The 17,908-nt window shown below is 48.4% G+C and overlaps 1 protein-coding gene across 1 annotated transcript; it reads right to left on the bottom strand.

Annotated features, from left to right (window-relative positions):
* Positions 1–9,264: 9,264 nt before the first annotated feature.
* On the bottom strand, positions 9,265–17,667 carry LOC144148890 (uncharacterized). Its single transcript, XM_077680417.1, has 4 exons — positions 17,490–17,667; positions 16,092–16,114; positions 10,206–10,247; positions 9,265–9,641 (listed from the first exon to the last, which is right to left on the bottom strand). Exons 1-4 carry the CDS (start codon positions 17,530–17,532, stop codon positions 9,423–9,425), a joined length of 327 nt encoding a protein of 108 aa, XP_077536543.1. The 5' UTR covers positions 17,533–17,667; the 3' UTR covers positions 9,265–9,422.
* Between the last annotated feature and the right edge of the window lie 241 nt (positions 17,668–17,908).

The following is a 17,908-nucleotide window of genomic DNA, read 5'->3' on the forward strand; positions in this document are numbered from 1 at the left end:
GACTACGTGTCGTGGTGTGTTATGCATGGCGTTATCATGCTGGAAATAGGAAGTATATCCGCTGATTGAGTCCCTTCAAGACATTTTCTGGGTTCTGGAGGTGCAGACTCTTACGGAATCTCCGGTACGTTTGGACGGATCAGCAGTCACGCCTGCTATGGTATCTACAATCAAGGTGACATGAGAACCATTTATGTCCACAGTAGCCATTAGCCATATCCGCTTTTTCCTCACAGCGGGATAAGACGGCTATGAAAAATACATCGTGGCTCAGCCGATCGTGTGGACTGATACTCTTCTTTTTCAGGCACGAGAAAAATGTCCCCCTTGGTGGCACTTGTTGCGTGTCGCTTTTTGAGCAGGGCACTTCCTTGTGGCGCGCTGGGAGTAGCCACAGAACGTGCAGTGCTTTTACTGATTCAGGCAGCTTCTTAGAGCGCATTGAAGGCGTCTTTGCTTTCCCAGAGTTACAGCTGGTTTACGATCCAGGCCGTCTTTATCCTCTGTCCCTTCGTTGTAGCCGTGTAATGTGTCCCTTTGTTTGTTTACCACTTCAAACTTTCGCGCCATGGTGGTGGCTTTTTCGAGAGTCATTTCCGCGTCCAGCTGCATTCTCTCGGGCAGCCTGCGGTCTCTGGTGCTCACCACTATACTGTCACGGATCAACTCGACATGTCATTCTCCAAAACTTCCCAACTTGGACAGTCGGTATAGCTCGGTGACGAACTCTTCGACAAGCTTTTCTTCCGGTTGACCTCTTCTGAAGAACGTCTCTCTTTTGTTCACAACATTCCCTCGGAACTACGAAGTGGTTCTAGAACACACGCAGTACATCGTTGTAGCTGTTATTTTGTTCTTCTGTAAACTTTAATAACGCAAGGTCATTCACGATGCGAAAACTTTCAAAACGCTGCTTTCATTGCATCCACTCACTTGGATTTGCAAAGGAAAATTTCTCCGGGGGCCTGCGTTGGAATATGAACATGCCATTTCGTCTTGCCGAGTTTTCGACCCTCCATCGGAACCTTCGTAGAGCGTTCAAATGCACGCTGACACGATGTGGTGCTCTCGAAGGGCGAGATAAGTGATAAGTACAACCGACGAATTGGAGCCCAGTCTAAGTGTGTCTATTTTTCAATTCTCATCCCTCGCAACTGCCGTAGGATATCTTCCGTCGGGCGAACCGGGCCCGCGTGTTGTCCGGGCTCCGGCTGCCCACCGTCGCCTCATCTTGCTCTTGCGTCTCAGTAATAAACGCACGACACAGGTATAACGCCGAATCTTGTTGTCATTGACATGTATATATCTGACGTAATCGCTAAGATTCGGTTTATATTCATCCTGACTCGGTTCCCCATGAGAAGATTCTAAAACCAACGCTGCTGACTGACCAATGAGGATTGAGGACGTGGTCGACCATGTTCACACTCCTCAGCCGGATGATGAGAGCGAAGCGGTTAGCTAAAGGAAGCGAGCATAGCGAGGTGGCTGCCACCTCCGGGCGTGTCCGGGAGAATTTTGAGTGCGAACCGAGCAAAATACGACGCCTAGCCAATCTATTCAGAGCGCGGCGCGGCCCTCTTCTGCGCTACACGTAATACTTCTTACTTGAAAACCATGTCCGCGATCTAGACGCCGTGTCAAATGGTCCCCACGCAAACGGCCCTCACCAGGGCGTTCGTTTTCCAGTTGACAGCCCAGGCGACCACGTGTTCAAGCGGTATGAGTGAGGTTTCGGTCACTGCCTGAAGCCCCAGTGTCGGAAGAAGAGGCTTCGGAAGTGTTTTCAACGTGGGGAGGGGGAGGGGGCAAAAGCCAATCGATGATGATAATGGTGGTGGTGGTGGTGGTTTTGTGTTTCTAGACGCTATAGCGTGTTTTTTGTTGTTGTTGTTGTTGTTGTTGTTTGTCTAGTACTTTTTTCAGAGACGTCTGCCCAGGCTTTTCGAACTGAATCTTGAACGGATTACCAATTACTTTAAGTAACAGCTCTTTACCCATTTTAACATCCTACCTATTGTAATAAATAAAGTTATTAATAGCTTGGTTAGGTAAGATCAAGCGTATACCTTCTGCGTGACACTAGAACTGCACTGTACGCGTTTACGCGAGATACAATCAATGTCGACATATTAAATAAAATTAGGGGAAAGAAATCATTTACTTCTCCTTACAAAACAACAAAACTCTAGTGATAGTAATGCGTCAGTAACAAGTTAGAAGAACAAAACAAGGCGAATAGGGAATTAAGTAACGATTAGCCTTGGCACACGGGTCGGACGTTGTGGCTACATGACTTAGTCGTAGTCGGATTGAGCCTCGCGCTTTGCCAGTTATTTTTTCTAATCGTGCCAGGACCAGGGAAGCTGAGCCCCTTCGTTTTAGAAACCGATGGGGGGAGCTCGCGTCACCCCCCCCCCCTCCCCCGTCTCCCTGACCCCTGCCCTTCCGGAGCCCCTGGTCGGAAGGAACTGGTAATGCTCGACTACTAGCCTAAGAGCGTTTCACGTTAATATTTTCTACCCACTCCACCTTGACCGACCCTTTGCGGCTCCACTTAGTTTGATGGGCGCCACACATCGTGGCGACAGACTTACGGAGAAACACTTGGTGGCCAATACAAACGGATCCGGATCAGTACTCACAACTTTTTTAAAGCCCGATCCGATATTTTGAAGTCAGGACCTACGTTGCCTATTGCAGTGTAGCCAAGAGGCCTACCACGTCAAATAATGCGGGGGGGGCGGTCGCTAAGGAGTCATAAAAAGCCATGTCTCCAGTCTATTTCCTATTCAATGTCTCCAGTCTATTTCCTATTCAATGTATCCAACCCTTGCTCCTGGGCCAACATGTAGTCTTTCTCGAATATATATTAAACTTCCTCGGGGACCTACGTCTGTGTATGTTCTCTGAAGGCGAAAGCCTAGCGGTTATAAGACTCCTTCACTGCTACATCGAGTTTGCGACTCTTTCTTCGCTTTCGTTCCTTCGTATTTTGACCCGAATTATTCTTGCAGAAAGACTGGCCGCAATTCCCGGTGCAGTGTTCAATTCACGATGCAGTCACGATGCAATTCACGATGCAGTAAGGGCTCCTCTCCATTGCGTACGCCTGTTCTGCTCACGTGCCATCACGTTCACCTGTCACGCGGCCCGCTCCAAGATAACTGTTGCTCCCCTGTGACGGGGCGCCAGGTCAGCGCAGTGGTAACGAACTTGACTCTTGCTCTGCCGACCCGCGTTCAAATCCCACACGAACCCGAATGTACAGATGCCCCAAAAAGTAAACGGAGCACGGATTCATGAAATAAGAATAATTTCTATTTTATACGGCTGCTAGCATAAATAAAATAAGAACGGCTCTACTTTATTTTAGAATGACTTTCTTGAAAAGTCACTTAGAGGTTGCTCGCTAGGCACATTGCGGAGAAATCGCCTCAAAATCTCTAACCCGTGCTCCATTTACTTTTGGGGGCACCTGTACTTTGTTTATTTGTTTCTCGAAAAGCCCCCTACTTTATCCCAAATTACGAACGAGGAGCAGTGGGAGGCTGCGCTGCTCAGCGCAGAACCTCTGACCCATGCCGCATTAGCCCAGGTGGCTGAAGACGCCGTGGAGACCTACATGAATCCTGCCGTCGCTGGAAGGACACTGAAACCGACCTGAAAAAGTTCCCCGCAACCATAATTTTTTGTCTGATCTGATCTCATTTACAGCGGCGGCCATTTCGGGGCCATTACTGTTGACGCCTACGATGACTACGGTCACTGTTCGCGTTTGATGAAGCATCTAAGGTTTTCGCCTTCATAAACATAACAACGTTAGTTTTTGCTCTAAACTACTGGAGGCACGAGGTGCGTGGAAAGCCTCTTAGCCGGAAGAGACTCCTCGCCGCATGCGTTGCGAAGTTTAGAATCAGCGCAATATATTTTCTGCCTTTGACGTTAGGAAGGGAAAAAATTATTGATTGAAAGGCACCCTTTGTTGGGGGTGCCTTTTTAGGGTGAAGCGGCTCAAACTTCCTGTACTCCGGTGGCGAGCAGAGCTGCTCTGAAGACAGCCATCCTAGCCTGCAGGGATGATAGATACCATTGGGTTGGAGATGGGAGCCAATTCTGGGTGCTGAACAGAAGCCCCCAAGGTGTGGCAAACGTCGTGATGTCCTCCGCAGCGCGAGCAGCAGGAGGCGGAGAAGCGCCGGAGGGGTACGCTTTGGAAGCGATGTGCGAGATGTTCGCTCGATTGTGCGTTACAGTCTGTGTGCTTCTGCCATCTCGGTAGTGTATATGTGCTGCGGGGCATAAATTGCGCTACGCTCGAAAGGACCGAGGTTGGTGGCGGACGGAACGGCGGCTGTCAAGCGTTCAATGTTGTGGTGGGTGGGTCAGGTTGGCGGTAAATATCGCTAGGGTGAGCGTATGCGCTGGCTCTTTGCCTGCCTGTCAAACCCTCGTACCCAGAATCCCAAAAGATGTAGCATTTGTATGTGCTGTCCCGTGGCCCTTCTCGGACGAGGCAAGCTGTGTGGGAGTATATGTCATGGTCACAAACTCGCACGCAGGCTTTAGGCAACTTGCCGGGGTCGGGTTCACGAAGAAGCAAGAAGGGGATCTTTTTACAGCTTCAACACGACGTTAGAAAATTCTCATTCGGCCCCAGCTTTGCAATAGGTGTGCTTGGTTCTACGCGCTGAGTACGTTTTTGGAAAACGGTTGTAACTCATGTTCACGCGCGTGCACATTAGAACACTTTACACCAAGGGAGTATACTAAAATAACACCATAACCATGCCGAATTTTACCTCCTTTATTTCAGCAGAAAATAAGCAATTGTTATATTAAAGCGACAAGATAAATAGGAGTCGTAACTTAAAAGCTCATGAGTTCACAACGGCACATCCGCAGCCGTTCGGTAAGCCGCACGGGGTACGATAAAAGGCTGTGGAAATACTGGTAATGCAAACTTCCTGTAGCAATCAATATGTCTGCCTGTTCGGCTAAACTTATGACCCCGCCATGCTACATTGCGATAAATAACTCAGAAGTATGCAAAATCGCCGCTTGACTTATATCTAGCACCTTTTTGCGTGTTCGCGATACGGAACATGCATGACCTGGCCGCTACGCCTCTTGTGCTTTCACAATCGGGCACTGTCAATATTGGGCAATATTTTTCTTGCCAGTGTCGATCGGGACTTGGCAAGAAAAGCAAAACCGTAAAAGCTTTACGTCTAAGTCATGCTGATCCCCTTTATCGATGTGTGAAGCAGTATTCACAGTAAGTTCTTGCAGCTGGGCCAGACGACCAATCAGAACGTCTACAAAGAGATCCTGGTGCGTTTGGTTCACTCTTGGAAGATATACTGCGGTGTTTTCTTCAGTCAACGTGCAAGAAGAGGCGAGGGTTGTGGCGGGACAAGTCGCAGCTGGGGCTTCACCACGACAACGCTCATTTTCACAATTCTCTGAGAATACCGCAGTTCATGGCTGACAAGAAATGTGAAAATCTTGCTCCGAGGGGATTTTCTTTATTTTCCGTGAGCTCAAGGGGATAATCAAGAAGTGGAGGCCACTAAGAAGGAACGACAATGCTTAAAGGCTTCCCAGTGGAAGCCTTCAAGCATCGTCGACATAAGTGTATAGAAGCACGACCAAGAAGACAGAAAAATGTATGGCACTCAAGAAGGGCTAGTTTGTAGCGTAAGTCATGTGTAGTTTATTGTTTGGAATTCAAATATAGGCTTCATCCCACCAGTTCTGTTTCTACACAAATAAACCTTCTATGCCAAATCAACATAAACAAAGGGCGCAGATGTCCTTTGCCAATCGGTTCCGTCCTCCTCCAAGCAATGCTTTTTTTTTATTACAGAAACTTACAGAAACCACAATGCACGCATAAAAGGTCACCACGTACCCCATACGAATGCTTCTCCCGCGCTTTCTCCTTGCTACACGCGACTACTATGACAGGCCAGGAACGCTGGTACATGAACGGTCGACCCACTTCATAACTCCATGAGCATCCGGGAGCGAGCCGTGCAGAGGCGGCCAACAGCTGTTGATTTCTGTGCCATCAAATTTGACATCTGAGTCATCGACTTGGTATGCCCTGCAGGACAAACCGCGACGTGATTACGCGCCCATCACCCGGCCTCCCCGGTCGAGAAGCATGTTTATTTAATTGTGGTGTCTTTGACTGCAGGACACTACGTGGTAGGCTTTGTCTCACAATTCGTGCCATGTATCGCTTGGTGATACGTAGAAACCGTGCCACACGTAGTAGTAGTCGGAGAAGGTGTTGCCTCTATGCACTTCGTCATTACGGTCGCGATTATGTAAGGCCCATAGATGGAGTTAGGGGTTTTTTGCATGATAAACAACCACTGCAGACCGAAAAATACCGATGAAAATTGGGTTCGAACCCCACAAAACACCAGGTTACTACCCAAATAATGATACGACAACCCCAGCTTTCTCAAAAGGGCAAAGAAATTTGATCTTCCACATAGACCAAGGAGTCGACACAGATACGAACACTTTGCCGAGCTCTAGATTTTTGTATTATTTGCTGTCAAAAGTTACTGCCTATGTATTCAAAGCCGGTAGTTTTCGTGGATCTGGAACCTGATTGAGCAACGTGCTGAACTTGAGACTACGCACAAAGTAAGCTTTTGCCTTCAATATTAGCTGCGCGAAAATAAGTCACATAACATTTAACAAGTAAGAGTAATCACTTCTGAAAGAATTGCAGTGAGCCGGAAAGCTACACATGATTAAAAAAATTCGCGCCAATCCACACTGTGAATGTGGTTGGAAAGCAAAGCTGTAAACGGCACCCACAACGGTTACCCATGCGACGTCACTTAAATTCACTCACGTCGCTCTACAAACAGTAAAACCAGAGAGACGTGAAATGCACTTAACCACACACTTTATTACTTCAAAGAGATATTCCTGTTAAGGTTAAATCATAAACGATGATAGGTTGAGTTGCACTGGTGTAGCACATGAGTGGGGACTTTCTTTTATCAAATTAAAGCAAGCTCAAACCCGGTGTTAGACGATCTCACTTCTCCATCGGCGGCTGAGACAGTGGAGGAGGACGAGAAGAAGGAGGAGGAGGAAGTACTTCTATTCAGATTTCTGAACGGCCCAGAGTGCGGCCAAGGGGAGTGGTTCTTCCTTCACTGGAGCCCATATGCAGTCCGCGCCGCCTGTGCTGTGTCCACCAACTGAAGCCGGGTAGGCAGACAGGGGCTAGACAGCAGCATCTCCCAAATATTTCTCTTGTTGAGTAGTTGACGAAAAGAGAGGAGGTTGCTTAGGGCTAAAGTCGCACACCCCGATTATGTGGCGGAGTGTTCCTACTTCTGAGCAATATTCACATTCAGCGTCGTAGCGATTCGGGTGCGTTAAGCGAAGACGCGTCGGATGTGGGAAGGAGCCGGATTGTATGTGCCGCAGGGTAGTTTGTTTTTCTCTGGAAATGTCAGGGTAAGGCACAGGTAGGGTCTGTCTCTGAAGGCGATAATGCTGGTTTATGTTCCTGAACGAGACAAGCGGGTGACTGGCCTCGTGCAGCTCCATAGCACGGGGGGTAGAAGCGCAGGCTTGTTGGTGGGCGTATTCGTTGCCCTCCACGGAAGTGTGAGCGGGTGTCCAGATGAGCTGAATGGAACCATTTGGGGAGTGTTTTTTTCGCACACGCAGTGCAGGTCGGGACACCCTACCCGACTGCTAATTCCGGTAGGCTTGTTGGGAATCGGTGACTACCTTCCGAACTCCGGGTTGAGTGAGAGCCAAGGCGATGGCTGCATCTTCTGCTGCCATCATGTCTTAGGTCTTGAGTGAGACGCACACAAGGAGGTTGGTTCTGGAGGTAGCCACGATGATGGCGTACTGCTGCCCTTGATGTTGGGAGGCGTCTGTGTAGATAACTGCATGATCCCCACCGATGGTGGTGTTGAGCGCTTGAGCCCGTGCTTATCGGCAACCCTTGTCGTGTGAGGGGTTCATATTTCTGAGCAAAGGAGGCATCTTTAGTTCTTTTCGCCAAGAGACCGGGAGTACATCAAGCGGGGGACATTCTGTGCTGCCCAGCCAATCTGGTGAAGGATTTGGCGACCCGCCACAGTTCTGCTCATTCGGAGCTTCTGGTTAGAAAGATGGCCCTCTATCTGCTCTTCCACCGCGTTGTGAAGCCCCGTGCTAAGTATATCTTTGTGGACGCACTCATGGGAAGACCAATTGCCTGCTCAACCGCATTTCTAATCATTCTATAAAGCATCGTTATGTCCTCCTTGCCGAGAAGAAGACAGGGGGTTGACCTAAGTGATTCTCGAGAGGACAAAAGTTTGAATTAATCGAAAGGTATCGGATTCCTTGAGGCCTCGCTTCTTGGTTGCAACTCGCCTGATCATGTGTATGATTTGATTGATGCTGTGTTTGAGGTGCTGCAAGGATACGTCACTCTTGGTGTTGGCCTAGAGATGTAGGCCCAGGATCTTGTAGCTGGGGCTTGGAGTGATGACCTAGCTATCAAGGAGTATTTGAATGTGTTCCTTGATGTGTCGTTTTGGCGTGAGGGCGGACGACAAGGAGCTGTGATTTTTTACGTGAACACATTACGCCACAGGCGTTAGCACATTGGCGTACTAGAATTTTAGATGCCATGCTTTGGTGTGAGCTTCCTTTAGTTTTTGTAACTCTTAGCCCACGCGCAAGGCGCGCACGGGGCCGCTAGACGTGCCGTGGGCGGAGCGCACAGCGGCGCGAGAGGTCGCGTGACGCTATCACGTGGCAGTCAGCGAGAATGCCGGGGGCAAACCCGTAGATGTGCTTGGTGAGTCCACCCCCTGTCTTCCCCGTTTTAAATCGGTAAGACAACGGGCTCTCACTTTGTTACTCTATTAGTTCCAGGTTCGATTCCTGTCAGAGCCAGTATATTATTTTATTTGTTCGCGGGAGTTTTCTGTTGACACCAACGGTCGCGAAAGAACCCTTTGGGGTAGAGGTAAAAAGCTTTGCTTTAAAACACAGGTCTGAATTCATTTTTGTATTCCGCTGAGAGTTAGAGATGAAAGACAGCAAGAAAATAACAATTGCAGAATAGATATAAGCGCAATTGTAATCGTCCTTTTTCTATCTCCGTCCGCAGAAACTTCGCACTGTGCAGTGAAGCAGCACCAGCTAGCCATATACCTAACTTTGAGCGAATATAGCTCTTCCTGATCCCTGCAGAGGAATTAGTATACTTAAAACCTCTTAGCAAGAATGCGGGTTGTTTTATTTGCAAGAAAGGAAGAAACAAAAAGACGCTGAAACGTACACACCAAGTATTAGGAAGATATTGAACATCGGTGTTAGGCTCTTTGGCACAGCATTCACATTGTCTCCGGTGGGCCATAGACCTTGCTCCCTTTTCAGAAGGGTATTTCGACGCCGACGCCCACGTTGGGCTCGGCAGGTCCCTTGTAGGTCTTTCCTTGTTGACGCAGTACATCTTGGGACACACCCCCGCCCAGGGTTACTTTGGCTCCGTTGTTGCCGCGGTACACGTCGTACTCGCCCCGTACTGCGGCTCCACCTTCAAAGTTGCGGAGGTTCCGACCTCCGGCCGTTGCTTGCACATCGTAGCGGAACTGCGTAGGAACACCCAGAAGGCTTTGTTCAGGGCAAAGTTTAGAGATGGTATGTGTACGGGAGTGCCAACTCGACAAGCACGCCCAGTTAGAACTTATTGTGTTGTCCGAGTCTACTCCGCAATGCACCTGCAGCAGTGACACGCACGGGATTATCGCTTTCAGTGTCAACGCTATACTGGGTAAATGGCGCTTAATTAAGATATGAAGTGGAGCCACTTGATTTACAGCCAACTATAGTGGAAACAGCCCTAGGACTACTAGCCAACCAGTCCCCGTCATCGCGCTTTTAACACTAGCTCACCACGGTAGCAGGCATTTCGGCAGCGAGCATGAACCGCGATCACATTCTTTGTGCATCCGCTAACGCAGGTTGCCTTAACTAGTACAACGCCTTCTAAAGCCACGCAAATTCACTTAGGACGTTAAACAAAAAATTATGCGGGGATTTTAAACTCGCTTTCACTACATTTTCCTTTTGAGCTCGTCTGCGTAGGAGTGTGAAAACTTCAGCTTTCCTCACGAGCAAGAACTGAAACGCACGTACAAAAATTCAAAGCTTACCCGACTCGGCTTGGGGTTGAAGTTGAACTGGGGGAGTCTTCTCTGGAAAAAACATAGACAATTTTCGAAAAACAGGATTCCAACCAAGCATGGTTCGCCCTTTTCAGTGCTTCGTATAAGAGAAGGACATGTCAGCCTTTAACGTACACTTATTATAATTTATAAAATATTGTTAGTTTTATAACACGAGTCTACCGCCGATAAGTGCCGGAATTAGCCCACAAATGCCTACATGCACTTGGTAAAGTTGTATAGCCATGCCTTGCTGTAGTTTAGTTGCGATGAAGAAGACTGCTATTTCAGCTACGTTACCTTGGTATTTCTTTCTCTGTCTTTCCTTATTATATATATATATATATATATATATATATATATATATATATATATATATATATATATATATATATATATATATATATATATATATATATATATATATAGATAGATAGATAGATAGATAGATAGAGGGTATTCCAGCTAACGTTCATCATCATCATCAGCCTATCTACGCCCATTGCAGGGCAAAGGCATCTCCCATTATACTCCAATTATCCCGGTCGTGTGCTAATTACGACCAATGTATCCCCACAAACTTCTTGACCTCATCTGCCCGTCTAACTTCCTGTCGCCCCCTGCCACGCTTGCCTTCTCTAGGGATCCACTCTGTTACCCTTAATGACCAACGGTTATCTTAATTGCATTCGCATTACATGCCCTGCCCACACCCATTTCTTTTTCTTAATTTCTACTAATATGCCCTTAACACGCGTTCGTTCCTGCCCCACTCCGCTCTCTTCTTGTCCCTTAATGTTACACCTATCATATTTCGTTCCATTTCTCGCTGAGTCGTCCTCAATATAAACTCAACACTTTTAGTGAGCCTCCAAATTTCTGCCCTGTAGGTGAGTACCGGTAAGATGCAGCTGTGACACACTTTCTTCTTCAGGGACAATGGTAGGCTGCCATTCATTATCTGAGAATGCCTGCCGAATGCACTCCACCCCATTCTTATCCTTTTAATTATCTCTGCCTCATGGTTGGGATATATTTGGCCTAAGTGGGATATATTTGGCCTCATGGTTGGGATATACTTGGCCTAAGTAGATATATTCGCTTACCACTTCCAGTGCCTCGCCACTTATCTCAAACCGCTGGGCTCTCCGGAGGTTATTAAGCATTACTTTAGTTTTCTGCATAACAATTTTCAGGTTCACGATTCTACTCTGCTCGTCCAGTGCGATAATCATGTTTTGCAATTCGTCCCCCGAGTTATTTAGCAAGGGAGCGTCATCAGCAAATCTGAGGTTACTGAGGTGTTCTCCATTAACCTTTACGCCCACCTGTTCCCAATCCAATGTTCTGAATACCACTTGTAAACATGCTGTGAATAACAATGGAGAGATTGTGTATCCTTGTCTGGCGCCCTTCCTTATAGGTATTTTACTGCTCTCTTTATGAAGGACGATGGTAGCTGTGAACCCATTGTAGATATCCTCTAGTATTCTTACGTAATGCTCGTCTACACCCTGATTCCGCAATGCCTGAACGAAAATATGCAAATGCACTCTAAGACAACGCGACCAAGTGCATGTTGCTCACTTTTGTGTGTTGTGTGTCAGGCTATTGATCCTTCTCATTCGAAATCAACCAGCCGCAATCGTCTTACCACCCTCTTAAATAAACTTCCCGGCACAAGCGATCAGCTTCTCGCCCGTCTCAGGGGGCTTTACCTTGCCCAGGGCCCGCAGGCCCCTTTCACCATACACCGGCCAGCCCAATGAGACAATGGATCGTCCCATTTCCACAGCTGAAGTTCGCGCAGCCCTTCTAAAAATTCGCCCAAACTCAGCGCCAGGAGAGGATGGAACAACAACAAGCTCCTTCGAAATCTAGACGATCAGTCCATAGAGGTCCTAACAAAATATTATAACAGTCACTGGGAGTCTGGGGAGCTCCCACCCGAACGGAAGCATGCTAAAGTCTCTTTCATTCCCAAGCCCGGTAAACCGCTCGCTCTTGAACAGCTTACGCCCATTTCCCTCACATCGTGTGCAGGTAAGGTCCTCGAGAAAATCGTACATGCCCGTTTAACCCATATCTGGAGAGTAAGCAACAGTACTCGCACACAATGTTCTGATTTCGAGCTGGCCTTTCCACCCAAGACGTCTTATTGCAGCTCAAGTATGATCTTCTCCTTGCTCCCCCTACTGCCGACTCGTCAGCCGTTCTAGCGCTAGACCTCCAAAAGGCCTTTGATCGGGTCTCCCACCACGCCATTCTGCGCCATTTGGCTGCTCTGTCTCCTGGAGCCCGCACCTACAACTACGTGCGGACTTTTCTCGCTAATCGCACGGCCGTAATTCAGATTAATGATCTACGCTCCGACGTCATTCCGCTCCCCTCCATAGGCACCCCACAAGTTCTCTCCCCACTGCTCTTCAACATCGCTATGATAGACCTCCCTTCTCTTCTTGCTAATATCCCCTCACTTCGCCACAGTTTGTATGCCGACGACGTCACGCTGTGGGTTCCAGGCGGCAGTGACGCACACATTGAAACCACCCTCCAGCAGGGGGCAGATTGTGTTGCTGCCTATGCTCGTGATGTCGGTTTGACTTGTTCGCCCGAGAAGGTCGAGCTGCTGCTTCTCTTGTCCAACAGTCCGAAACGCGCCCGCGCAGCTCCGAACATTACCATCCGGCTGGATGATCACCCTATTTCCCGAGTGCCCTGCCTTAAAATCCTAGGCCTCAATATCCAACAGAACCGCGCCAATACCACATTCCTTGCCAACCTAACATCCCAAGTCAATCAGACTATCAACCTCCTCCGCCGCATCACCACCCGCCACGAAGGGCTCAAAGAGGCAGAGCGATTGCGGCTGATGCAGGCTTGTGTAATAAGTCGCATCACTTACTCTCTTCCTTATCTTGCACCGTCCTCTAAGGAACTCACAAAGGTGGATTGCCTAATTCGAAAAGTGTACAAGACGGCGCTCAGGATTCCGCAGAGCGCTGCCACCGCTCGTGTAGAATCGCTTGGTGTCTACAACACCGCATCTGAGCTCCTCGAAGCTCATCTTGTGAGCCAGTACGCCCGCCTTGCAACAACCTCAACAGGTCAATCTCTCCTCCGGCGACTTCCAATCAACTTCCCTTTCTCTACAGAATCCTCTCTTGCCATTCCTAGCACTATTCATGACCTATTCATCGTTCGGCCCATTCCCCGTAACATGCACCCGGCGCACAATCGAGCCCGCAGGGAGCAGCGTGCGCGGGCCCTTACGAAGCGATACCCAGTGCATCCGGCAGCTGTTTATGTTGACGAGGCTAGCTACAGGCACCACGGCGCCTACGCGGTCGCAATCATCAACGCTCCCAACAGTCCCCCTCTTACCACCCTCACCCTTCGCACTTCTTCCCCCGCGACTGCGGAAGAGGCGGCTATTGCTCTTGCAATAACACTATAGGCCTTCCCCTGCGATCATAATCTCCGATTCGAAGACGGCCATTTGAAATTTCGCCCGGGGCCGGATTTCTGCCCTGGCACTCAAAATCCTTCAAAATCCCCCTGACTCCCCTACCGAGCTGGTATGGACCCCAGCCCACACGGGTGTGGGAGGGAACGAGGCAGCACACAGAGCCGTTCGAGAGCTCACCTTCCGAGCGGGCCTAGCCTTGAACCCTTCCATAGAGCCCTGTCAGCTCGAGATCGGCTCCTTTCCTTTCATGAGATTACGTCTCATTACCGCCTCTCCCGCCGTCTACTGCCCCCTGCACACCCGGCGCTTTCTCACACCGAAGAACGCCTATGGCACTTAGTGCAAACGTACACCCTTCCTTGACTGTTCCGCCTGCACCGCATGTACCCCGGTCTGTACCCTTCACCCCACTGCCCCGCTTGTGGGGTGGTCCAAACCATAGATCACCTCCTCTGGCAATGCCCCCACAACCCATACCCCCCATATCGAGACGGTGAGCACTGGGCGAGGGCGTTGGGCAGCTCGGATTCGGCGGTGCAAGATGCCATCGTCGCCCGGGCTGCCAAAGTCACCGGGGACCTTCCTCCCTCGGTCACCACCCCTCCCCAGAATTAGCCCTTGCGGTAATAAAAGTTTTGTTTCTCTCTCTCTTTCAGGCTATTTTTTTATTTTGATTAATTAGATAATTAGTCGAGATTAATTAGCCAACTTGTGAACCAACGAAGCTAGACAAAAAATCCAATTAGAAAGTTGCAAAGCGGTTCGCAAAACGTTCGGATAAAAACAGTTTTTGTCTTTATCTATAAGGTATTAGCGTTTTTCAGCATACTGATGATTCCCGCGAAATACAAAAAAACGCCACGTGACATGCCCGGTGGCGCGTCGTGATTGCAGTGCTCCCAAACATTCCGCGCGCAAAAAAACAGGTGCGCTGCCTCGTAAAAGGCGACAGGGCAGCGACGTAGACGTTGGCTGGGCCTGTGGCTGGGCCCTTTACGCCAGCGATCTGCTCTTCTCGCGACAGTTCGTCTAGCGCTAAGGAGACGCAGCGGTCATCGCTTGTGCTGCCGGGAGCAACAGGTCATCATCTGCCCCGTCGCTTTTTAAGCGCCAGAGCGGCTATGGCTGTTTGTGCTCCGAACGTTTGGGAGCACTGCAATCACGACGCGCAAGCGGACATGTCACGCGGTATTTTGTTTTTAATTTCGCCGGCATCATCAGCAAGCTGAAAAACACACAGATAGAAAGATAAAAACTGTTCATTCGGACGTTTTGCGAACCACTCTGCCATTTTCTAATTGGAATATTTTGTCTAGCTTCGTTGGTTGAGAAGTTGGCTAATTAACCTTGACTAATTATCTAACTAAGCAAAATACAAAAATAATGTGACATGCTACACACAGGGTGTTACAACGATAATTGGGACACTTTAAAAAATTTTTGTGGGTGAACCGCCGCTCGGTTCGCGCTCAACCTTCACACGAAGGTCACATTTTGTGGTCTATTTTGTTTGACACCGAGAACAACGATGGTACTTAGCTTCTTATTCTAAAAATAAATAAAAACTATTTTCGCCTATGGGAAAATAGCGGCTGATTGGGACGTGCGAGCCAGTGCAAGCTGATCTTGGAACGACGGTGACACAGGGGGCATGCAGAGCGAAACAGACGCACCTGTGGCATTTGCGTAATCTTTCATCAGAAAAACAACCAACGCGGAAGGAACCCAATCCGCGCTCTCGTGCTCAACAGTACAACGCCGTATACCCACTCAGCCTCCACGGGTCGGTGTACGCAATATTCGTACAATTTTAGCGAACACCGGAAACAAGAGGTCTCAGAGTGCGAGTGCGGTCTAGAAAACCATTAATGCATGCAGCATTGTGTTAAATATTGCAGGGTGCTGCAATCTTGCAAGCTTCACTGCTATGGAGGGGACCAATAAGGCGTAACAAGTTCGTCCGAAAGCTTCATGTCGAACTAAACGCTTGAATACGCAGCTGTAACCGGACAACAATCACAGCATTGCTTTAAAAAAGTTTTTTTTTTCTTTGATTTCTCGCGAAGAATCACTTTTCTGGAGATTTGCACGCAGTTTCCTGTAGTCTCTTAGTCCTACGCACCGGCGTTTGTTCCGCTCACTATAAAATCAAAGGAAGTAACGGCGCCAAAAGTTGAGCCGGAAATTGTTAAATTAGGATCCTTGTTATTACGCCGTATCGTCTGTGCCAACACAAAAGGTGTAGAAGCTAAGTTTGCATGAAAAGCGCCAGCGCAAACTTCCTAGCTGCTGTGCCGACAGGTTCGGTAAATCCCAAGGTGTGTGCCTAATGCTGCATGACCTGGCGCCCAGAAAGCACGTAAAGACTGGGTACAGAATGGAAATGGGAAGAGGGGAACACTTACGCCTGCACTGACGACAGTCACAACTGCAAAGAACGGAGAAACCAAGCAATCAAAACCCATGTTGGCTCGTTTGCAAGAAAGTTGCAATGAAAGTGACGTACCAGCTTCTTCCTTCGCTGTTACAATAAGCAGCTGACATACGACTGCTGATTTTAGAACACAGCTGCACACACGCACGCTCATCCATTTCAAACAGTGCATGACAGAATGAGCGTATGAAAGACACCCTTAAATGACCCTGCGATGTGCTCAGGGATTGGCTCAGCGATTGGCTTCACACAGCAGATACGTCAAGAATAATATTTGTTGACTGTTTTCCTTCTATGGCTTCGTTCCATTGATTTATTTTTTCATGTGACTGTTTTATTCGACAGACATGATTCAAAACATATCCCTCGGCTAGAAGCTGCACTACGCAGTTTTACGGGCTCCGGGAAGTCATAGACAGTTTGACGGAGTTTCAGCGCAACAAGCATATTGATATTTGGCGGAAGCAAATAAAACAAAATGAACACTTCACTGACACTCGACTACAATTAGTCTGCATTTTAGTCAGTAATTTAATACGAAGCATACTCGACAAACAAAGTACATGTGCGGAGCCTCCAAGGACAGCGCAAGTATCGGGTTACTTATCTAAGGGCAAATAATTTTCGCGTTCCCGGATGCCAGTTTTACCATTCTGCACGCGACAGTTTCTATCCGTTCAGCTAGATGACACCATTATACTGCTAGTTCATGCACATTTTTTTTTCGCTTGTCCTTCCGTCACACGTCATAAAAACGGAAGATATAATGGAAAGATAAATACTGCTTTTCCTTGTTTATTGTTAAACGAACTAAGCATAGTTTGTCTTCGAACAACTTTAAGCCAAAAGAGATGCGAAAGTTCTGATTTCCGTAGATTTCCTCCAAGAGAAGGCAGCTTTGCTCATTCTCTTGAACACAACTGGCTAATGAGAGTAAATGTATCCACATGATGCGACTTCCAAACAATGTGGACGGTGTGGAGAAGGATTACATCGGCGAATAAGAAACGCTCCATTAATTATCGGGAAAATTTTAGTAACGTGCTGTGGAAAATTACGTTGGGAATATGCATAATACTCTAATCACAGCTAACCATTCGATACCGCCAGTAGTTGAATCTACACAAGAAAGAACTAAAAACCAGAACAATTGGCATCGGCGCAATAACAATAGCCTCAACATAAGCATTGTGACCACCAAAAAAAAGAGGTCTCGGAAAAAGTCCTTGTTTACACAAATGGCCATCATAATGGTTACAAATGGCCATCATAATGGTTCCGCATTTCTGGCCACAATGGCGGGTAGGGAATGAATGTTGTTTCTAGACTCGTATTAAAAGCAAGTTTGTAGCGTCGATGCGCTCCTCACCAACGAAGGCGACCAGGAGAAACGTAATCAGGTAGCGAGACATGCCTGCAGCTCCGAATCACCACTCAGAGGCTGCAGGGGACAGGACACAGTGGGGTATCGGCAGTGCGCGTATTTATGTGCTTCCGAACTTGAGCAGGCACTGGTACGTCCTACGATGTGTCGCAGCTACCCACTGGGCATCCGGCACTGGCCCATTGCACGCGATTGGGAAAACCCGGTGGCCGTCCGTTTCACTGTGGCGCGCACGAGGAAATCGCCACGCCCACGGAAGGCAACGCGAGGATTTGCAACCTCGTCTTTGCGCCGGGGTTTCCTGGGCCGACCTGATTGACGGGCCCGTTCTTGCGACGACGTTGCGTGCATACCTCCTCCGGCGACGGCGACTCGGCACGTGTACGACCCCTGCCGCGACCTCG

The sequence above is a fragment of the Haemaphysalis longicornis genome, unplaced genomic scaffold, assembly GCF_048455015.1.
Source record: "Haemaphysalis longicornis isolate Haplotype H1 unplaced genomic scaffold, Haemaphysalis longicornis Haplotype H1 scaffold_1, whole genome shotgun sequence".
Taxonomy (NCBI): Eukaryota; Metazoa; Arthropoda; class Arachnida; order Ixodida; family Ixodidae; genus Haemaphysalis; species Haemaphysalis longicornis.